Below are 24,271 nucleotides of genomic sequence, written 5' to 3'. Positions count from 1 at the left end.
TCCGGCCGAGGTGATGTGATTATGTGTTGCATTCCATGAGAGCATGTTTTATCACCTGTTATTTGACTATTCTACTCACTGGGCTATAGTAGCTCATCCCTCTCCCCTAACTCCAGTTGTGCAGGTTCAGAGGTCAGAGAGAACTCAGCAGGGTACAGGAAGAGTACAAAGTATTGTAATAGCTAGTGTGGACATGTAAATGTATAGAGATAATGAATGTGTACAGTGTATGTACAATGTATAGAATAGTGCTTGACTTATAAGACTTGTAATCCCTTTGTGGAGTCACATGATCAGTGTATGTATGTTTCTTTATTGATGTATGTTTATGAGCAAAACCAGGCTTAACATTATGAGTTTGATCCGCCTAGAGCCATGAGGAGCTCTAGTAGGGATTGGTAGAGCACAGAGAGAGTGCATGCACAGGTTAAGCCTTGGAATGAAGAAAAGTTTTATGTTTTACAGCAAATGTATGATCATGTATGGGATTTCACAGGTATACAGACAGAATAGCAGGCTTACTACGGGTCCCGGCGACCTTAAGTCGATCTGGATCCTAGTGCCGGTGGCAGTTCGGTTTCCGGGCTGTTACACCTGGACTTCTCATCTCATATCATACCGTACATGCCATATCATATCAATTCATATCATGTCATAACATACTGAGGGCTAGAGGATCATCCAGTATCCATCCACATCATTGTCATCGTATTATGCAATGCATCATATTCGTGAATTCTAATGCAAACAACCTATTGCATAACATGGTATTCATGATGCATGAACATGCTTGAACATGCTGAAAACATTTGATTTAAAACATAAGGGTTAGTTCCACTCACCTCTGGCTAGCTCTGGACTAACTCTGAAGCAGCTAATACTGCTAAACACCTCGGTTCCTCGGGTCCGATCCTACATAGATGGACTCCAGTGAGGTGCCAAACATACTCTAAATAATACATAAACAACTCCCCGAAAAACCCCCTAAACATCCTCAAAACAAACATAGAAAACACCCATGAAAGGGCTGGACAGGGCACTTTCGGCGGCACCTTCGGCGGCCGAAAGTCCCAGACAGAGACGAAAGTCAGGCAGGTTCGGCGGCACCTTCGGCGGCCGAACCCTCTCTCCAGAGACGAAAGTCAGGCACTTTCGGCGGCCGAACATTACCTTCGGCGGCCGAACATTACCTTCGGCGGCCGAAAGTCTGCTTTCGAGCCAAAACTCAACTTTCGGGGGCAAGGTTAGGCGGCCAATCCCTGCATCCTCAGGCTGGTTCGGCGGCCGAAACCACCTTCGGCGGCCGAACCTGAGTTCATCCAAAACTCAGCCTTTGTGTATTTCAAGCCTTCCAAACCTTCCATACACCCCAAAACAAGCACCCAACTTCTCAAACACATGCATACATCCTTAACCATGCACAAAGGAGCTCAAACAAGCTTAAACTCCCAAAAACAACATCTAAAGCATATATAGATAGTTTATGACCCACATAGGCCAAAACCACCAAAATTGTGACGGTCAGCTGCTTCCAGCTGCCTGCTTACGGATTTGCGGCGCAAATCCGTCCCACATCGGAAAATTGAAAGAAAATTGATTTGTATATAATAGCTAGCACAGAACTACTAAATAACTTGGGTTAACCATTTTGGGCCAAGTGGAAAGTGGGTCTAAAAGTTATTTGGGCCAGTTTGGGCCCGGCTGTTTCAATTGGTATCAGAGCCACCCTGGGTCAGAAAAATTGTGCGGAGCTAGTGGACCTGCGAGGAAAGGGCTACCCGTGAGAGACGAGGTGGAGCCACCCGAGGTACTTAGCGAACCACAATACCTAAGGGTCCGGTTCTGGTTAGCAATTGTAATGGATTCAGTTGCGACGAGGACGTCGCAAAATTTAGCGAGACCGAGTGTGACGGTCAGCTGCTTCCAGCTGCCTGCTTACGGATTTGCGGCGCAAATCCGTCCCACATCGGAAAATTGAAAGAAAATTGATTTGTATATAATAGCTAGCACAGAACTACTAAATAACTTGGGTTAACCATTTTGGGCCAAGTGGAAAGTGGGTCTAAAAGTTATTTGGGCCAGTTTGGGCCCGGCTGTTTCAAAAATAAACCAAACCTCACATACTCTTTCCCAATCATGCATACTCTCTCTCCCATAAGCTCAAGGGGCTTGAAGACTAACTTAAACCCCAACACAAACATCACATTATCATACATTGGGCATAAAACCCACATAAACCCTAACATGCATATCTACCCATACTCAACCATCAAAACCTCTTAAAACTCACTTAAAACTTCATGAAACATAAAAGAAAGCATAGATCCACACTTACCTCTTGAAGATCGAGGGTTTGTGCGAGCTCTAACTTGGAGATGGAAGGAAACTACTCCTTGGGTCTCCAAGCTCCCAAAACTTTGATCTAAGCTTGAAAACTCTTCAAAACAACCATGGAACTCATAAAAATATGAAGGAGATGAAGGGAAAACATGAAAATGACCAAAGGAGGACATGAACACACCTAAGCTCGAGAATGGGGAGAAATCTCGCCCATTTTCGGTCTGAGGGGCTTTTATAGGTGGCCAGCCAAACCTCCTTCGGCGGCCTAACATGCATGCAAAACACCCCCATGTTCGGCGGCCGAACTTGAGGTTCGGCGGCCGAACCTGGTTTGTTCAAACATAGCTTTCGGAGGCCAAAAGCGCCCCCAAAACCAACTCATGTTCGGCGGCCGAACTTCACTTTCGGCGGCCGAACCTGGCAAAAACCTCCTTGGTCTTTTCTTTTCAAAACTCACTTCTTTTTCATTTAAAACCATGAAATCAGTAAAATCATTTTAGAAATCATAATTTACCCCTCTAGAAGACTCTGGCATCATCAAAATTCCATATTCCAACGGAGACTCCGCCGGAAGGTAGGGATTCCGATGCCGGAATCTAGCCGGGTATTACATTCTTCCCCCCTTTAAGAACATTCGTCCTCGAATGTTCAAACAAACAAACAGGCAACTCAAAGCATAGCATCTAACATACATAAGCAAGCAAGCAACAAGCAAGCAAAACCTAAAAACCTCTCTTCTAAAAGAGAGACACGGTCATTGCTGGAGTATAAACTCTCGGTCTCCCTGGTGCATTTTCCATCTTAAGGTGATTCTAAGGGGCTTTCACCGTCGGGATTTCCTTGTTTCCACACTTTCTGACTTGTGTGTCTGCAGTCCGTACTAGCTGCTCAACATAGGTGAGATCCTCTACGGTCTCCACCTCTGGTTCCTTTAAGAACCTCACTCGGACCCGACACGAACTCATATATTGTGGAAACATGGAAAAACAAATGGATCTCTTCCATTGAAGTGGGTAAACCTAACTCGTGGGATGCATTCCCAAATCCTTTGCAGGATTTCAAAGGGTCTAATGTATCTGAGAGCTAATTTACCTTTCTGCCCATAATGAATCACCCTCTCTTTAGGAGACACCTCCAGCAAACCTCGACTTCCTCGAGAACCTAAACACGCTTCCGCTGCGCACTCTGACAAAACTCTTCTTCTCTTCTGAAACTCTACATGCCTCTTGCGAACGACTTCATACTCTCCTGCTGACTCACAGCAGTTCTGATTCTTCTCATCTTCTGACTATTGGCTTTCTTCTTACTGTACGAAGGGATGGGGTAAGCTGCCAAGTGGTTTTCGGTTGAGGGCATCTATCAAAAATATCTGCCTCAGCCGAATGATGCTAAACCTTGAAGTCATAACCACTACGCAGTTTTTACCCATCTCTTATACCTCATGTCCTTCTCCCTTGACTCAAGATGTATTGCGAGCTCTTTCAATCTGTAAGGATCTGTCATCATATCTTATATAGGTATCGCCTCCACATCTTGAGTGCAAGTATTACCATTGCCATCTCTGGATCGTGTGTAAGATGATTCAACTCATGCTTCTTCAGCTACCTAGAAGCATAAGCAATCATCCTGCCACTTTACATTAACACACCACCTAGCCCCCACACGGGACGCATCACAGGACACTGTGAAATCTCCATCACTGGCGGACAGAGCCACCACTGGTGCTGACATCGACATTTCCTTTGGCTTTTCAAAGCCCTCTTCAATCTGAGTAGACCACACAACCCTCTGGTTCTTCTTGATCCATCTGGCCATAGGAGCGGCAACTCTAGAGAAGTTCTAGATGAACCTCCATTAGGTAACCTGCCCAACCCAAAAAGCTCTTGATCTTAGTCACTACAAGGAGCTTGGGCTAGTTAGCTACAACTTCAACTTTCTCAGGTCTACTTCACTTTTCTTTCTCCGACACACATGACCCAAGAAGGATATGCTCCTTGACCAGAACTCACATTGGAGAACTAGGCATCCAAGCCATGTTCCCTCAAGGTCTGCAATCCTGATTTCAGATAATGGGCATACTCTTCTGCATTTCTGGGACTCACCGAGGTATCGTCAATGAAGACAATAACGGAGTGATCCAGAAATCAATTAAAACTTTGCTTATGAGATCCATGAATGATGTAGGGGCGTTCATTAACCCGAACGACATTCCTAGGAACTCATAGTGCCCATATCTGGTTCTAAACACTGCTCTCTGTACATCTTCTTCCTTGATCTTAACTGATGGTACCTAGACTTCAGATCTATCTTGGAAAGGCAACCAGCTCCTGCTAGCTGGCTTAAAATAGATCGTCGATCCAAGGTAACAAATACTTATTCTGGTAGTGACTTTGCTCAACGACTAGTGGTCGACACAAAGTCCTAGGGATCCATCCTTCATCCTCATAACAACACTGGAACACCCCAAGGCGAAGTGCTCAGTCAGATGGGAACCCTTAACTACCAACTCTTACAACTGATCCTTATAACTCTTTTAACTCTGTTGATACCATCCTGTGGGGAGGGATAGAGATTGGTCCAATTCCATGCATTACTTCTATTTTGAACTCTATCTCTCTGACAGGTGATAGTCCTGGAAACTCGTCTGGGGAAACATCTAAAACTTTCTAACAATGGGCATTGAGGCGGGCTCCCTGACCTGACTGCTATACTCTCTCAGAAGAGCTAGAACCCCTGACAACTTTTCCTGAACAACCTACGAGCCTATAGGGTTGATATTGAACCTCTAGGTATCCCTATTCTGTCCCCTCTAAGGACTACCTCTGATCCATCCTGACCTCTGAACCTGACTACCTTGTCTCTGCAGACTAGGTAGTACCACTGGTAGAAGAACCAATCCAACCCTAGAATGACGTCAAACAGTCAAATCTAGAACCGCTAGGTCAGCTGGAAGGCATCTACTCACAACACATACTCTGACTATACCGGCAAACTGACTCTGCCACAGATGGATCACACTTGGGTGCACTGACCCCAAGGGGATACTCTAACCCATAAGCTATCAACCCAACCTCACAAGGGCTCACAAGCAAACAAAGAAAAGAGAAACGTCAGGGTTATGAAAGCATACACATCAAACATAAAAGAGTGAGATTACCTGATCCCATCGGGTTCGATGTGTTAGCCTCCTGCTGAGTCATGGAGAAGATCCGAGCTGGAACTGATGGACCTTCACCTAGGGAACCTGCTGAAGAAGGGGCTGTCCCCCTGTCTCCGCCTCTACCACTGCCCTGAAACATGACTGGAGCTGATGGCTGTACCATACTGCCTGGAGTTGTCTGATGGGACGGTGTCATAAAAGCTGCCTTAGGGCACTCTCGAGCTATGTGCCCCTCCTGGCCGCATCTGTAACATGCTGTAGTCCCAAACCGACAGACTCCCTTGTGCGGCCTACCGCACCTCGTACACTCTGCAACCTCTGTGCCTGAGCTCGAGCCACCTCCTAATCCCAGACCAGACTTTATCCGATTCCAGAACTTGTTCTTCTTTGATCTTCTGAGACCTCTGTCTCCCTTCTTACTTTTTGTGACAGCCTCGCTTAGAGGGGAGAGATTAACATCACTTGTCCCCGGGAGTTTGGAACCCGAAGACTGTGCCACGTACTGTTTAACTGTTCCTTGAACGATAGCACTAGCCTCCATTTTCCGTGCCATATCCACTATAGCATGGAAGCTCTCCCTTTCTGCTGATTGAACCAACGAGGAATACCTGGAGTGAAGCTTCATAACATATCTCCTAGACTTCTTCAGGTCTGTGTCAAGACCTTGTCCTGCAAACGGCAACAGCTCCAGGAACCTGTCTGTAAACTCCCCTACGCTCATCTCTTCCGTCTGCCTTAGCTGCTCAAACTCAATCATCTTCAGTTCTCTGGAACTATCTGGAAAAGCCCATCCTGAAACTCATTGGCAAACTGCTCCCAGGATAAGCTCTCCAACCTTGGGTCCACATAGTTTTTGAACCATTCCCTTGCTTTCTTGCATTTCAATGTGAACCCTGCCATCTGAATGGCTCTACTGTCACTTGCTCCTAGCTCATCTGTTATCATCTTTACCGTTCTGAGGTACTCAAAAGGGTCATCGCCTGCTTCGAACTTGGGGGCATCCAACTTGAGGTAATCCGTCATCTTTACTTTACCCCCAACTGGTGAACCAGGTTTGGGTATCCGGACATCAGGGACTATTGGTTCTGCTGGTGGAGGAGGAGGTGCAACATCCCCTGGGTTAGGGTTTGCTGGACCTGGGAAAAAGGGTGAGGATGGAAACATGGGGTACTGTGGGTAAAAGGGAGGATAGGGCATAAAGGTGGGATATGGATTATGGCTAAAGAAATCCGATGTACCTCCCATCGGATACCCTGGCCCTTGCGGGTAGGGTGGATACTGTGGTGGAACAAAGCCCGAGGCCTGAGTGCCTCCTTGGGACTCTCCCATATCCTCTACTGACATACTCATGCCCAAACTACTATCTCTTCTCTGGTTATCCTCCTCTGTTTCCATCACATCCGCTGACATACCTTCATGAACTGATCTCCTCCGACCTGCATCAAAAGACCTTCTAGGGTCCCTTGCTGTACTTTCCCTGATCGTCCTACAAGATCTTGCCCTCTGCAGAGCAGGGGAATGGGCATCCATGCCCTCGTTCTCTGGCGGAGCTCCAGTCAATCTCGCAGATCGACGAGTTCCTCTCATCTTGACTTCTGAAAGCATAACATAGCACATAAACATTAGCATCTTATGGTTCATGTGGAAACACACGAACCTGCATCATACATAACATATCATATCATTAATGCACATGCTCATCATCATGGCATTTCACATCATCATACAAGACAAGACTCCATATCCTATCCTAGTGGACATGATCTTCCTATTGTGCTTGCCCTACTATAACCTCTATGAGCCCGACACACTATAGGTCCGACCATGTGAACTTGGGGCTCTGATACCATTCTGTAACGACCTGGAAATCCGGACCGCTACCGGCGCTAGGATCCAGATCGGCATAAGGCCGCCAGGACCCGTAGCAAGCCTACTATGCATCCTGTACAGCTGGTATAATCCCAAACATGATCAAACATATCCATAAAACATTTAAAACTTTACCTTTAACCAGTTTGACTTGTGTATGCACTATGACTGAACTCATAGAACCCCTAGGGTCAGCATACCCTATGTCAAACTCGGTCCATCACATGTAACAACATAAAATAAAACTCATGTACAAAAGGGATTATCCAACTCGGGCCAAGCACAATACTATACCTCTGAACATATAACATAATATCATTATGCAATACAACTCTTTTTACAACAATACATAACCTTACATTACATCATGTCCACTACTATTCTATTACATAAATATGACCATGAACGTAACCTGCTGATTTCCTGACTATCTCTGACCCTGCAAACCTGGGGTTAGGGGAGAGGGGTGAGCTAAAAAGCCCAGTGAGCAGAAACCAAAAAAAGAAAACAGTTCATTTTAACATATGCTATCATGGAATGCGTCACATCACAAATATATCACCTCAAGGATGAATCTGTCACCAATAGCCCTCTACATATCAATCTCGTACCATAACAAGTCAACAATACTCTATGCCAGGGGCGATACGGCCACGCCTGGACTTCATATGCTCTATGCCAGGGGCGATACGGCCACACCTGGACTTCTCATGCTCTATGCCAGGGGCGATACGGCCACACCTGGACTTCTCATCTCATATCATACCGTACATGCCATATCATATCAATTCATATCATGTCATAACATACTGAGGGCTAGAGGATCATCCAGTATCCATCCACATCATTGTCATCGTATTATGCAATGCATCATATTCGTGAATTCTAATGCAAACAACCTATTGCATAACATGGTATTCATGATGCATGAACATGCTTGAACATGCTGAAAACATTTGATTTAAAACATAAGGGTTAGTTCCACTCACCTCTGGCTAGCTCTGGACTAACTCTGAAGCAGCTAACACTGCTAAACACCTCGGTTCCTCGGGTCCGATCCTACATAGATGGACTCCAGTGAGGTGCCAAACATACTCTAAATAATACATAAACAACTCCCCGAAAAACCCCCTAAACATCCTCAAAACAAACATAGAAAACACCCATGAAAGGGCTGGACAGGGCACTTTCGGCGGCACCTTCGGCGGCCGAAAGTCCCAGACAGAGACGAAAGTCAGGCAGGTTCGGCGGCACCTTCGGCGGCCAAACCCTCTCTCCAGAGACGAAAGTCAGGCACTTTCGGCGGCCGAACATTACCTTCGGCGGCCGAAAGTCTGCTTTCGAGCCAAAACTCAACTTTCGGGGGCAAGGTTAGGCGGCCAATCCCTGCATCCTCAGGCTGGTTCGGCGGCCGAAACCACCTTCGGCGGCCGAACCTGAGTTCATCCAGAACTCAGCCTTTGTGCATTTCAAGCCTTCCAAACCTTCCATACACCCCAAAACAAGCACCCAACTTCTCAAACACATGCATACATCCTTAACCATGCACAAAGGAGCTCAAACAAGCTTAAACTCCCAAAAACAACATCTAAAGCATACATAGATAGTTTATGACCCACATAGGCCAAAACCACCAAAATAAACCAAACCTCACATACTCTTTCCCAATCATGCATACTCTCTCTCCCATAAGCTCAAGGGGCTTGAAGACTAACTTAAACCCCAACACAAACATCACATTATCATACATTGGGCATAAAACCCACATAAACCCTAACATGCATATCTACCCATACTCAACCATCAAAACCTCTTAAAACTCACTTAAAACTTCATGAAACATAAAAGAAAGCATAGATCCACACTTACCTCTTGAAGATCGAGGGTTTGTGCGAGCTCTAACTTGGAGATGGAAGGAAACTACTCCTTGGGTCTCCAAGCTCCCAAAACTTTGATCTAAGCTTGAAAACTCTTCAAAACAACCATGGAACTCATAAAAATATGAAGGAGATGAAGGGAAAACATGAAAATGACCAAAGGAGGACATGAACACACCTGAGCTCGAGAATGGGGAGAAATCTCGCCCATTTTCGGTCTGAGGGGCTTTTATAGGTGGCCAGCCAAACCTCCTTCGGCGGCCTAACATGCATGCAAAACACCCCCATGTTCGGCGGCCGAACTTGAGGTTCGGCGGCCGAACCTGGTTTGTTCAAACATAGCTTTCGGAGGCCAAAAGCGCCCCCAAAACCAACTCATGTTCGGCGGCCGAACTTCACTTTCGGCGGCCGAACTTGGCAAAAACCTCCTTGGTCTTTTCTTTTCAAAACTCACTTCTTTTTCATTTAAAACCATGAAATCAGTAAAATCATTTTAGAAATCATATTTTACCCCTCTAGAAGACTCTGGCATCATCAAAATTCCATATTCCAACGGAGACTCCGCCGAAAGGTAGGGATTCCGATGCCGGAATCTAGCCGGGTATTACAGTAACAATCAGTTGTTTCCGACAATTCTTTGACATCAATCCCTGTGCATTGAGAACACCTAATTCAAATACCCCAATATTTAAACTATTGACCTTGACTCTACGAATAGAAAACGTCGGTGTCTTCTGGAAACCTATGGGATGTTGCTAGCACCACTTGCTTAAAAAAGCTGACTCGCTGGTTTTAGGCGGATCCACTTTAGCTGGTCGACGGCAGGAGTTGATGATCGAGATGATGTCTTGGTCAAAAGAGGTGGAAACACTAAAATGAGGTCAGTGGGTCTATGAAAATGTGGAAATGGATACTGTGTTTGATCGAAAATAGCCGAGAAAATGAAGAGGAGGACTCTGACATTAAGAGGGAACAAGTTAGGGATTTTCTCCTTAACTGTGATGTTAAAATGGCTGAAATTAAAATAAAATTTTGTTAAATGGTATTAAATATTACTAGTAAATTACAATTTTTTTAATATTTAATAAAAATTATATTTTAGTATTTATATTTTTAAATTTAATTTATTAAATTTTATTTAATTAATAAAATAATTTTTTAATTGAAGTTAATCCCGTGTTTTTATATATTGGTTCTTAAATATATAATTATTAATAAATTTTTATATTTATAAATTTATCTCTCAATTTATTAAATTTAAAATATTAAAATTTAATAAAATAAAATAAAAAATATGATATTTTCTTTTTATCCTAATTAATAAAAAAATAATAAAAAAGAAAAATTAAACTAAAAAGAAATTTTTAGAATTGAATTTAAATGCATATTGTGTGAAGATTTTTTATTTAATTTTTATGTTATTAATTTATTTTAAAATATTAAATTTCATAAATATATGAAATTAATTTAAAAAATATATAAATATTTATCTATAAATAATTATAATATTTAAAGACTAATTTATAAAAATATATAAATAAATTATAATTAAAAAGGTTATTTTATTATAAAATAAAACTTATAATTAAATTTATAAATATTTGAATTAAATTATATATTCTATAAAATTTTAAAAATTAAAATGTAATTTATTTTAATTAAAAATTATTTTTAATTAATTATTAAATATTATATTAATATTTGTTAATAATATTAAATAGAAGAATATCATTTTAATAATGGAATAAATTATTTTTTATTATAAATTAAATTATAAAATTCCACTCGAGACTGTTGCTCTATTTTTTTTTTTATATAATTATCTCTATTTTTACTTATAATGTGATGAAGGCTTATTATTTAGTGTAAAAAGTAGATGTCAGAACTCCATTGGATGCCCAAAAGTTCAAAAATTAAAAAAAAAAAAAAAAGAAAAAAAACAGGAGAAAGAGTATGAAAGAATCAGAGGCAATTACGCAAACCCATCATGAAAATTGATTTCAGTACACACCATATCTTTCTACACAAATCGCTTTTTGGTCCGTCCTTCGAGTCTCGTCTCAGCAATACAATCATCCAACAAACGCTTCAGCCAGTGCGATAGAAATATATATAAACACAGCATCTTTGGTCTCAAGTCATCATCAATCATCCACCTCCTCAGATCCAAATTGAACCAGAAATCAACTGCCCAACTTCCCTTTTTCTATTCCCTTACTTTTCTTTTGACCTCACTCAACTTGATTGTTGTTATAAGAGAGAAAATTATTGGTATTCGATGATATTGGGAAGTGGATTGTGGATTGCTTGGTTCGTTAAGTTGGTTTGTTGCTTCAACTTAGAAGAGCATCAGGAGTAAAACCCATGTCTGGAAGTTTGGCTCGAGTTGTGGTTCGGAATTGGTCAGGTCAGTTGTTTTTGACTTTGGCCTTGAGTTGTTGGTTTGCTCCGCATTTTTCTTTTTAATTTGTTTCAATTTTTCTGCTGGGAACATGAGATCATTTTGGGTTTACGAGGGGTTTTGTGTTGATCTGCCATATGGGACTCAACTTTTTTTTTTTTGGGTATTCTTTCAAATGACTGGAGTGGAATATTGTTGATCTGAAATGTAATTGTTCTACTAGTTTTAAAATCTAACGTGCTTTTCCAAGATAAAGAATCTGATTTTCTATGGTGGCGAATGGATTGGCAGTCCAAATTTCGCAATTAGAAGGCTAGGAAGCTCATATATCAATTCCGAAATGAGTGCTTTGGACTGTATTCCGGACATAATACTGTCAATTCACTCAAGTGCCGAGTCCTATTCTCGTTTCTTAGGTTCTGAATTTGAAATTTTTTGTGACATTTGCTTGGTCGGGTTCATTGGATCTCCATATATTGCATCTTGTTAATTGCAGCATTATCTTGGAGATAAAAAGGAGATAGAAAATGAGGATGAGGAACAAATACAGGAAACCAACCACTTTCCATTGCAATGCAGGAAGCAGATGTTCTATGTCTGCTGTGGTGTGGAGCTTGGTGGGATTTCTGCTTTTCCTTCACTTATACTCCCTTGTTAGCCACAATGGTGGGAAAGATGGGGAGATCCAATTCCATTCAAGTCATCACCCTCTTATCCGTGAACTTGAAGAGGTGGAGGAGGAGAATATCCAAATTCCTCCACCAAGGGGTAAAAGATCTCCACGTGCTGCAAAACGGAGGCCTAAGCGAACAACTACACTGATTGATGAATTTCTTGATGAGAATTCTCTACTCAGGCATGTTTTCTTTCCTGGTATGAAAAGTGCCATAGATCCAATGAATGATGCTGGGAACAATACCCTCTATTATTATCCTGGTAGAATTTGGTTGGACACTGAGGGAAATCCCATTCAAGCTCATGGAGGAGGAATTTTATATGATGAAATTTCAAAGACTTACTATTGGTATGGAGAGTATAAGGATGGACCTACTTACCATGCACATAAAAAGGGGGCAGCACGGGTATGTTAGCAATTTATACTATCTTATCATCAATTGTAGCTAGACATTTTATCTACATGTTCCTCCATGGAAATATTTTGTATTGCTTACATCTCCATCTGCATTTCTTTCTTGCAGCTAATGCTAATTAGTAATGTCCCTTGTTTTATTCACTATTATGAAGGTTAAACTTGGGAAGAGATTGACTTTTGTACCGAGTCATTAGAATCCCTTATCTCTAAGTTACTTTGCATCTTTATTTGGAATTATTTATAACCCTACTATTGCATTCCTTTCACTGGTATCCCCTAAACAAGGTTTAACTTTGCTAGTCACTCCTAGGTCTGTGTCTGATTGGTAATAGTAGACTTTTTGGAACAATGATATGCAAATTTGATTTTGCCTTTATTTTAGCCTTTCAAATGAGGGATATGCTCTTTTGATGGGATGTCTTAGCTTTGTAACTGGAGCTTGGGGTATGTCTAGCAGAAATTTAAGCAAGTGATATTCATCTCTTTTTCTCTTAAAGCTGGTTGCCTTCCGTTGTCCAATTTTGATTCTCATTGGATAGCTTCAAGCAATTATATGGAACTCGTTTACTTCCTATCAATCGTCGTGTGATAGTGATTTATCAGAAGGGGAGTCATTGCAAGTGGTGCTTGACTACACAATCTACTGTGTTGTAGAGTAGTATCTTTTAGAATTCAGATATAACATGAAGCTGATATTTGAGAGTAATAGAACACCCTGCAAATTATATGCTCATTATCTGATCCTTCAATGATTTAGTTGTCAAAATTTTTCCATCTAGTGTAATACCTTGCAAGAGCATTTATCTAAGGCTAAATCAATGTTCTAGAACCCTGTCAACCAGACGATTGTGCAATTTTTTTTCCTGTACGCACAACACACCTCAGATTAATGCATGCTCTGACCTTATTTCCATAAGTAAGATGTACAACTTTGCTTTTGAGACATATTTCTCATGCACTATTTCAATTTTTTGGTTAAGCACTGTGAATCCATTTTTTTCTATCCTAATTCCAAAGCTGGAATATTGATGATCACTCTTAGTGACCAAGGTCCAATTGGAGGTCATGCTACGGAGCTTTTGGGAGAATCATATGATCCTAAATTGATCTACTACTTGAATATGGCAATTGGTATCAGCTTGGTTTTTTGGATGAAGTTTTTGTGCTCTTATGGTGGGTTTTAGCAATCTGTGCCAGTAGTTGGGCAAGCAAGGTTTACATTTATGAAAAGGGATTACTGTCAGGTAGTTAAGCAGGTTATCTTCTATCTACTCTCCCAAATATGGTTGGCCTCTTCTTATCCAAGAACAGTTCTGATTGGGTAGCTTCACTTATATGGGCCAAGGACAGAATGCAATGGTGAGTTATATTGGATGAAAATCATTGTAGTTAAGAGACTATGACCATAAGAGCGATGCTTGACCACCCAAGCTGCAATGCTGTTGATGAGTATGTTTAAGAATGAATATCCTATGTGAAGCTTGTAAAATTATAAGTGACAATCAGATCAGCATTGATTAGCCTGCAATTGATTACTGGTCCATAATTTCCATTTTTAATACCAGAACCTTTTGCACAGGCTAGTCAAAGACCATGAAAAGTGCATTACTTGATCCTGTCATTCTTGTAACTGCACCATCTTCAAAAAGTACAAAATTACTAGTCAGAAGAATGTAATTATCTCCCTTATTGCACAAGATGCCTTCAAAATTTATCCTTCTATCTTCTTATTTTCATACATAAGATGTAAACTGTTAGAGATATAAACTTAATTTTGAGCTTTCATGCCCAAGTTTAAACTTTTGGTTTGAGTGATTCCTTAATATAATATCATAGCCTCTTTGATCAGTTGGCCCAACATAAAAATTTTGGGTGCCCCATGTTACTAATTAAATTTTTAGCACGAGATAGTGGTAGCCCTAGGCTTGTACACTCACTGAAGCCCAATGGACTTTCACATTGGTAGAAACTTAATTCTTTGCTTTTCCTATAACCTTGAGTTAGCATACATATTGAGTTGTTTTTTGAAAAGGCATGAAAACCTTTTTTACCAAGTAATTTAAGGTTTTATTCTTGGCACCCCTTTCTTATGAGTTGAATTTTTAAACAATGTAGAAGTGACACTGTGCTTGGCCAAACATTCATGTCCTGTTGGCTTTCCCACGAAGTTCTTGTTAGTTGTTAGGAGATAACATTACGTTATTCTTGGATTGTCACCTAAAGTTTGAGCTTTTAGGTTTTTCTGGCTTTCTGAATTCATATATTTGAATTTTTTTTCTTCTGAGGCATATGCTGTATGTGCCATGTCAATTGGATGAAATCAGCAATGAAAATAATCTTATTTATCCTAGTCTAGAGCCTGCTAAACAATTTGAAACTTCGCAATGACCACAATTCTAGAATTGGTGGATGAGTGACATTTTTTATTGAGATGGGTACAAAATACATGATGTTATTTATTGTGTGGCAAAATATGCTTTTTTACTTTGTGACAATTCCTTTAAAAATTCGTTTATGTTGTTAAAAATTTAGGCGTCATTTGTTTCCAGCAAAATAACTTGTATATGGAATATATTTTCGAAGAACATAACTTTTTTTTTTCCCCATTATTTGGTTATAATATTATAAAAACAAAGGATATTAATAAATTTTGGTGTAAAAGTTTAGTAGTATTGATAAGGTTCTCAAAATCTAGAAAATGACTCTCTTTTGAACAAAAGGAAGTAATTTTTCTTAAAAATTGCTTAATTTTCCTTTTGATGAGGAAAATATTTTTATTGATCAATTTTCACGAATGTCTCAAACACAGAAAATGTGAAAAAATGTTAATATTTCTGTGAAACAATGGAGCCTTGGTACTAAAATAACATTGCTGAAATAATTAAATGTTTATTGAAGGGTTATTCTTGTTTACAATAAGATATGTTTCATAAGAAAGTTATTTGATGTTCACACATGCAGAATGATTGTTTACATAATATATTTTCAACTATCACTTATATGTAAAAAAAGGATATGTATTTTCAAGTTTCAAAAATGGTCTTTGTCATGTTACTGGGGAGTTCTCTTGGTGTGTAAGAAAATGCATTCTGTAATTATGTCACAAAAAATGCAATTTTAATTTAAATATCATATTTAGCATATTGTGGTGCACCAAGTGTTACTGTGCAGTAATGCTTTTATTGTTGCAATGTGATGTAAATCAATGATTGACCTTTTTTATTTATCAATTATGTTATTATTTAACACATTTTACACCGGTGTAGATAAAATTCTACCTCTTTCGTAATTCTATTCCAAACATAGGTTTACGGCACTGTGGTGGCGTTTTCTTAAATTATCTTGAAGGTGCTATTTTCAATTAGTGTTTGCAATTGTTCTCTTGAGATAATTTGTGGAACTTCTGTTATCTTGGATTATGTTTCATGTGTTGTTATACAAAAGCATATATACTATTTTATTGAGATGTTTCTGAATTATAGAATTCTTTAAAATAAATTTCTTTAATACTTTCTAATAGGAAATTTTGTTTTGTATTAAATATTTTTAAGTCCATAATTAACACTTCCATGGTGTAGTTTCTGGAATTCTCTAAGCATTTAAAGGTGTCATGAGATATATGTGAATTCGTCATGTCTTTTGCAATTGCATTACATGGTTGTGGTTATTAATCTAAGTATAAATAAGCCATTGAACCAAATTCATGTAATTTTTAAGATTATGACTTGGCATAAGGGATCTTAAGCTTCTTATGGGTGTATACAAAATGCATGCATATCAAACACGTTTTTCGCCGAACACCAGGATTCAGGTTAAATTACTGTTTTTTTTTTTCAGACTACATTTTTCAGGCATGCATAAAACGTGTTAACCTGAAGATATAACTCATTAAGGTTTATTTATGATCTTTCTTTCAGGTTGACATCATTGGAGTTGGTTGCTATTCCTCGAAAGACCTATGGACATGGAAAAATGAGGGGATTGTATTGGCAGCAGAAGAGACAAATGAAACACATGACCTGCACAAGTCTAACGTGCTCGAGAGGCCAAAAGTGATTTATAATGACAGAACAGGGAAGTATGTGATGTGGATGCACATTGATGATGCCAACTATACCAAAGCTGCTGTTGGTATTGCCGTTAGCGATTCCCCGACTGGTCCTTTTGATTACCTCCATAGCAAAAGGCCTCATGGATTTGAGAGCAGGGATATGACCATGTTCAGAGATGATGATGGTGTCGCATATCTTATATACTCCTCTGAGGACAACAGTGAGCTTCACATTGGACCGCTTACAGAAGATTATCTCGATGTTACTGATGTTATGAGAAGGATTCTTGTTGGACAACACAGGGAGGCTCCAGCACTATTTAAGCATCAGGGGACTTACTACATGATCACGTCAGGGTGCACTGGCTGGGCCCCGAACGAGGCTCTTGCCCATGCAGCCGAATCAATCATGGGTCCATGGGAAACTATGGGAAATCCATGCATCGGAGGCAACAAGATGTTTCGGCTTACAACTTTTTTTGCACAAAGCACATTTGTAGTTCCTTTGTCAGGGCTTCCAGGTTCATTTATTTTCATGGCAGATCGGTGGAATCCTGCTGACTTGAGGGACTCAAGATATGTGTGGCTACCTTTGGTAGTTGGGGGACCTGCTGATCGGCCACTTGAGTTTAATTTTGGATTCCCAGTATGGTCAAGAGTATCAATTTACTGGCATAAAAAGTGGAGGCTTCCTTCTGTGTGGAGAGTGTAGAGGGTAGAAATGACAGGTTTATATCTTATATTAGTGTATCATATGTGAATGTTCTTTTCTTATTCTTTCACCATTTTCATTGTTATTGCCTCCATTATCCATAAAGCTTTTATTTTCATTATAAATCTTTGTTTGAGATGATTCTAATATTAACATTGTAGAGGGTTGGATGGTCGTAGCCAGAGTTATTCGTCAACATGAAAATTTTCTAAAACCTTACTGTTGCACCTATTGCTGTCTGACATACATGAAAATCTCTGTTTGTGGGAAGGCGATGGTAGCATTTGCAGAGTTAAGGTTTTGTAGTTTTAAGGTTCATACGGAAACCATTCTTGCTACTGTTGAGAATTAAGTATGGATCATCAACCCATCAGGTTTCTGTTTCTGACAATATAATGTTTGGATTTGTTCAGGATTAGAAGGTTTTTAAGCTGAAAGAGAATCCTTTTCTATGTAGAGATTGTGACCTAACTTGTGGTCCATTTATGGTGAGAATCTCTCTCTCTTTTTCTCTCTCTCTTCACCATGAAAAGGATGAGAACCAAAGTTGTCATTACTAGATCTTCCATCCCAGTGCTACTCTGTAGCTTTGATGATTTTTTATGCCGGGTAGTTTCTGTTACATACCTGAAAGTAGTTGTCTGAGCCAATTTGATCTTTTCAGTCCATGGAGGTCTGAAATCCCAAGTTGTTGTAGCCTCTGTCTCAAACAGAAAGGAGAAAAAAAGATCTGGGAATTAGAGAGGGAGAGAAAAGGGTTTCAATTGCTCCTGAACTTCTGCTAAACTAATTATTATCCATAATAATTTTGTTGTGATTGTTAATTATTGCTGTACCCTGTTAGCAAAAGCAGCAGATAAACTATGTCTATTAAGTGAGCTGATAACAACAACACTAGGGAAATTTCCAACTCTTTTAGACACATTGATGCAAGTTAAACAAGTGTCTGAGGTGACAGAAACAAATTAAAAAGCGAGCTAATTCAGGTAGCATTTGATTTGGCTAAAATCTGATAGGGACATTTACAATTATAATTTACCAGAAAGGTTGGTCCCCATTCCACCACCCAAACCCATACGCTAAAGACTGGCATAGTTGGTGGATGGATGACTCTATTGGAAAGTGACCCAGTGATTGTCTGAGAATAAGCTTTTAAAAAAGTATGTAGAATGGTAATTCACTGCTTGTTTGATTGAATATAAATTTTAATTTTTAGTTAAATTTAAATTATAGCTTTTAAAAAAAACTATGAATGGTTGAATTCCAGGAATTAGTCTGGACTTCACTGAAATTAAGTTGATTCTTTTGCCGGACTTCTTAAAAATTTTTAAAATAATTAACAACTAAGAAAATAGCATAGCATAGTGGAAGGTCATTGGTTTTGAATCTGTTGCAGTCTCAAAGGGCTCTAGCTATGGGGAATTTATGCCATTCTGGCTCTTGAGATTGTAAGAGAAATATTCAGATAAGGTTATTGATTAATTTTTTGGTGGAAGAAAATAAAGAAAAGAAATTGTTTTAGTTTCATTCGGACTAAAATTTTCTCTAACTTAATTTAGAATTGATGTTCTGAGATGCACAGAGAAAATGGTTTATAGAAGTATTTGTAAGTTTAGTATGAAGAATAACGTATTCTCTTTTATTTCTTATTTTCTTCTACAATGTCACCCGTTTTTATCATATAATTTCGTACGTACGAATATACTTACTATTTTATGCGTCAGACAACCATTTAATTTTCCTTCGGCGCAAATGTTAGTATAACTGAGGCATAATCGGGCATGTAGTCTTACTCTTTGTCACATCACTGGTGCTAGAGTCTCTTCTGAGGAATTTAAGTTTTGAGTCGGTCCAACTTATTTCAATCTCAGGCGGTGTAGCGTGCTGATGAGTTGGCTTATTTGATGAATTTTACTAAATTTTGAATATATTTTTGTTTTTTTAGATCTGGCCTCAATTCGAACACTAAAAAATCGATCGCCTAAGAATTTAAATAAAATTGCTATTTTATTAGAAATAATTATAATGATCATGTGTTATAAAATATTATATTTGAAAAGAAGTTTTTGGAGAAAAATAAAGTTTTTCATTTAAGTAATATTTATATATAAAACATAATTTTTTTAAATAGAAGATTTTTCGAGATTTCAAAACTTTAAAATTTCACTTTTTAAGCACATTAAATTAGATTATTTTATAAATTATCCATTAAACACACTTAAAAGAATTGGTTTTATAATTAAAAAAATTATGATTTAAACACCTCTTTAATTAAAATTATTTAACTTTTGATTATTTGTATAAATACAAAAATTCTTTTGAATTATAATAATAATAATTGTTGAAGGAACGTGGATTAATATCCATGGGATTTCTCCCCCTAAGAACTCGGTCCCAGATGGGAAAAAGACTGGAACAAGAGACAGCTAGCTGGTCACAGTCAATAGTAGAAAAAGAAGCAAAAGCTTTAAGCTAAAGAAAGGGTATGGGGCTATCAACTTTAAATTAAAATGAGAAAAAAAAAAAATTTGTTCCCAAACTACAAACACAAATATTATAAACATCATTCATAATAATTCTTCCTTTTTTCCTTTTTGTAAGATAAGAAAAAGAAAAGAAAAGAAAAGATGGCAGTAGAAAAGACGTTGAGTGTGTTAACGTGGAGGAGGCAAGTCTCATCAAAAGATTAAGATGGCAACCCTAAAAAGATGTTCCCATTATAAATTTTTCTTTCTTTTTTTTTTTTCTAGCACCGCCGTGGGCCAAAAGCACCCACTTCTCCACCTCATATCCAATGGAGTGGAATAGCTCTTACGGTGGTGGTGGGTACATCATGTTATTTATTCAGATTTATGTTCGTCTAATTAAAATTATTTAATTTTAAATTTATATCATAACCCTTTTATTATTTTATGGTGTAAAAATAACAAATTAAAATAAAATTCTATTATTTATTTTTATAATAAAAAATGAAGAAAGGATGATAGGCTTTGAAAAGAAAAAGAAAACAAAAGACTATATCAACGGAGCGTGCTGGCCACTTTGAGCCTTTGATGCCACTATTGACCAAACACCTTTTTATCAGATTCCCTATAACACTCTCTACCCGGTTCGCCGTCCTAAGATTCTAAGGTCCCATTCTGGAGAACGACCTCTCTCTTTATATATTCTTTTAATTTTTATATATATTTAATTATATTAATATCAACAAGTGTTAAATGCTAATTATTGATCTAAAATTCAAATTATATATCAATGATTCAAAATATTTTTTTACACTAAATAATTATTTAATTTCTTTCGGCGAGTATTGATAATTTTTTTCGACGCGTGTTGATAGGACTGCGAGTTGATCAACTCGCTTCTCTTATTTTCAATTATGTCATCAAATTAAACTTTTTTTTAAATAGACATACATGCATCGCGTGATGTTAAATTGACTTATTTGCGTGTAGTTTGATATGTTTTTTTTTAGAGTTTAACCTCATCCCATAAATAGAAAAATTCGGGCGGTGATAATTAATTATAAATTCATTAAATTTTTTAAAGTTTCAATATTCAGTTTCTAAAATTAATTTAATTACTTGATAAATAAAGATTAATAAAAATTAATATACTTAAGTCCTATTCAAATCGATGCAAATCTCTAACCTCTCCCCCACAAACCATCCCCAGCACGTGCCAAAAAAACACATCACACGTGCTAATCACTCCATCAAACTTTAATTAAGAAATAATAACAAAAATAATAAAACCATCACCAATAATCAAGGCCTCCATGCACTAGCCCACACTACAGGCTGGTCCTTCCAGCACAGGAATATTCCGGCGTCGCTACACTGCGTCATTGACCAACCTTCCTTATACCTTCTCAACAAGGCGCGTACATCATCACACACTTCATCACTGAACAAGACAGCGCTAAACCCACTTGCATGCAACCTTGAAGACCAGCGCGTGGCAGTTTCCCGCCGTTCGATGGAATCGGACGGCGGACATGCCACCAAGTCAACTATGGCACGTCCTGCAGTCCTCTCTAGCATCAACCTCTCGTTGCTTGTTCTTGAAAAGCTTTCTTCCAATGACTCGAAATAAACCCTAAACCATCTCAAGCATTCTTGGAAACCTCTTACGAAATCTAACCCATCAACACCCACATCAAGATCAGCTTCTTCTTCAACAATGGTGATGATTCTTGGTTGCAACCTTCTGAAACTTGATATAATATAATCTCTGCGATTAGCAACTGAAGTAACTGAGTGTAGAGATCCTACACAGTTGATGGCTAAAGCTTCATCGTCTTTAATGTCCAATTCAGCTAGGTTTAGATCACATAAATCACCTGCATGGTGTATGACGTTGAATTTAAATGGCACGCCCATAAGCCTAGCAAATTTTTCCATTCTGCTTCCGATTTCTTTCATTACTTTCTGGGCTGCAGCTAAACCTCCGTTGCCTCCGCAACCACCGCTAGTTTTCTTAGCAACTACGGTGGTCAGCCTGAGGTGTGGTGTCTCATCAGTACGGGTTGCTAGGGCTTCTAACAAAGTAGGCCACTGAGTGCAATATGTGTTGCTAATATCAATAATATGCAATTTAGTTTCACCTTCAAATGCTTCCATGATTGCACCATTACAAGATACGTGACCAAAAGTGGTCCAAGGACTCACCTCTTGAAACTTCAATACCATTTTTCTAGTAGACTCGAAAGAGCAAGTTTTATCCGATGCAGAAGCTAAAGTACGGTAGCATCGCTCGCCGGAATCCGTCATCCGGCTAAACAAAGCCTGGAGAAAGTAGGAGGCAAGCTTTTGGTCAGGGTCACCATAAGGGGAGGCGAGTTCATTAAGCATCCACATGAGTTGCTGGACTCTGGAGCTGTTTTTATCGGCGATGGCACGGGCGGTTTCGAGGAGGATATCAGAAGCCCAGTTGCCGGAAAATTCAAAATTTACTTCACAAGTAGGTGAGAAAGAGAAGTCAGAGGATTCAAGGGCATGTTGATTAGTAGGAGTGCTTGTATTAGTGGTGGTAGTGGTAGGAGTAGTAGCAGTAGTGTGTTGTTGATGGTGATAAGGATAATAATGCTTAGAAGAAGACGAAGAGAAGTCTTCTTCATCCATGAAAAAGTTGAAGCATTCTTCGTCTTCTTGTTGGTAGTGATGGTGGTTGTTTTGTCTAGAGGATCTAGAGCTGCTAGAGGTTCTGCTGGTAGAGTTATTGAATGATTGATCAGATTGTTGAAGACTAACAAGCCTAAACAAGGTATCCATCTGAAAACAAACCTGAGACCAACATCAATAGACTTTGAATTGAGTGAATGAAGGAGAAGGATATGTGTGTTAGTGTTTTTAACAGTGGGGAATTGAGGAGATGGAGAATGATTAAAGGAGATAGCTAGAATCTTCAACTTGAAAATCAGTCTATTGGGTTTTGCATTTTGCTTAAGATATAGAATTAGAGAATGAAAGAAAGAGAATCTAAGCAAGTTAAATATGGTTTTCTTTTGTAGGAATCGATGATATTGGAGTGGGGCTAATGTAATTTAGAAATACAAGTACGTATCTGACAAAAAAGAAAGCAAGGTCAAGATGAGAATATGGTTAGTGGATTAGCTTTTTATTGTTTTAGTGGGAGCTAGCGCAGGCGTGCCAATTGGGAGAGATGAGTAAAGCTGCCGGCGTGCATCATCATCATCAAACCCACCATCATTCACCACATCTCTTGCCTCCTAATCACTCTCCAAACACTGCCAAAATTCCACCCACCACTTTTTGCCTTTTCCATACTATAACATAATCCCATACATCATATTATTTATTTTTAAGGTATTCCTTCTCTAATATCACCAGCCAAGCTATACAGTAGCTCTTTTTCATGTCACTACTCACTAGCTATGAAGCTAGCTATGCCCAAAAATCTTATATACTAGCTACCCACTTGACTCAAACTCATTTTAAGACATCCTTCATTCATTATGATTCATCTTCAAGCATAAAGTGTACCACTTGCCCTCTATTGTCTCAACCTTATTGTCCATATTTTAAACCTTATTGATCTGTGTTGTGTGCTCAGTAGCAAAAATAGGCCTAGCTAGCTAACATATGCAAGCTATATGCTACATTAGTTGGTAGAATTTTCATCATTTGTTGTTGTTGTGTCAAGGTGAGCATGCATTTATTTTTGTCCTTTTAAAAATTTTGTTGCTTCTCTTTTATCTTCCTTGGTTTCCTCCATCAATGATTAGTAAAATTCCATGTGTGGATTCTTTGTCTCTTACAAACAACTGGTTTTATGGAAGTCTTTTCTTGGAAAACATCATTGTTGGCAGAAACAATGTAAGGGCATTAACCAACTCCCAAGCCCTATCAGTCGTGTTATAATCTCAGAAAAAAGGGCACTTTGGTCACAATACTTTATGCATTAATTAAAAATCATACCCTTTTTGTCTTAATTACAGAATATAAAATACTTAACAAATCAGACAAATCCTGTCAAGGCTTAATTTATGGGGATTTTTTTATTATCGTTAAATAAAAATTAATTAATTAAAAAAACAATAATACATAATAGAAATTTTTATTCAATGTGGGGTCGATGTCTCCAAATTCCAATTGTATATATCTTAGGACGACTTTAATAAAATAAATTACAAGTAGAGGTATAAGTGTCTCATAATAATTAAAAAATCTCAAATTATTTGTAAAGAATAATTGTATTGGTTTAACGGTTTAAAATATTCTATTTAAAAAATCTAAATTTAAATAT

The 24,271-nt window shown here is 38.6% G+C and overlaps 2 protein-coding genes across 3 annotated transcripts; one reads left to right on the top strand and one right to left on the bottom strand.

Annotated features, from left to right (window-relative positions):
* Positions 1-11,164: 11,164 nt before the first annotated feature.
* LOC110628481 lies at positions 11,165-17,628 on the top strand. Of its 2 annotated transcripts, none has more exons than XM_021775154.2 (3): positions 11,165-11,653; positions 12,227-12,729; positions 16,658-17,628. In XM_021775154.2, the coding sequence occupies exons 1-3, from the start codon at positions 11,611-11,613 to the stop codon at positions 17,501-17,503; spliced, it is 1,392 nt and encodes a 463-aa protein (XP_021630846.1). In that variant the 5' UTR covers positions 11,165-11,610; the 3' UTR covers positions 17,504-17,628. The 2 variants fall into 2 exon arrangements, with proteins under 2 accessions (XP_021630846.1, XP_021630845.1); XM_021775153.2 differs by having other exon boundaries at positions 12,144-12,729.
* Positions 17,629-21,060: 3,432 nt separating this feature from the next.
* LOC110627486 (protein SHORT-ROOT) lies at positions 21,061-23,135 on the bottom strand. The gene has a single exon (XM_021773820.2). The coding sequence runs from the start codon at positions 22,774-22,776 to the stop codon at positions 21,271-21,273; it is 1,506 nt and encodes a 501-aa protein (XP_021629512.1). The 5' UTR covers positions 22,777-23,135; the 3' UTR covers positions 21,061-21,270.
* Between the last annotated feature and the right edge of the window lie 1,136 nt (positions 23,136-24,271).

Source organism: Manihot esculenta, chromosome 12, assembly GCF_001659605.2.
Source record: "Manihot esculenta cultivar AM560-2 chromosome 12, M.esculenta_v8, whole genome shotgun sequence".
NCBI lineage: Eukaryota > Viridiplantae > Streptophyta > Magnoliopsida > Malpighiales > Euphorbiaceae > Manihot > Manihot esculenta.
Note: the sequence above shows the minus strand (reverse complement) of the source record. Positions and strands in the feature narration are given on the sequence as shown.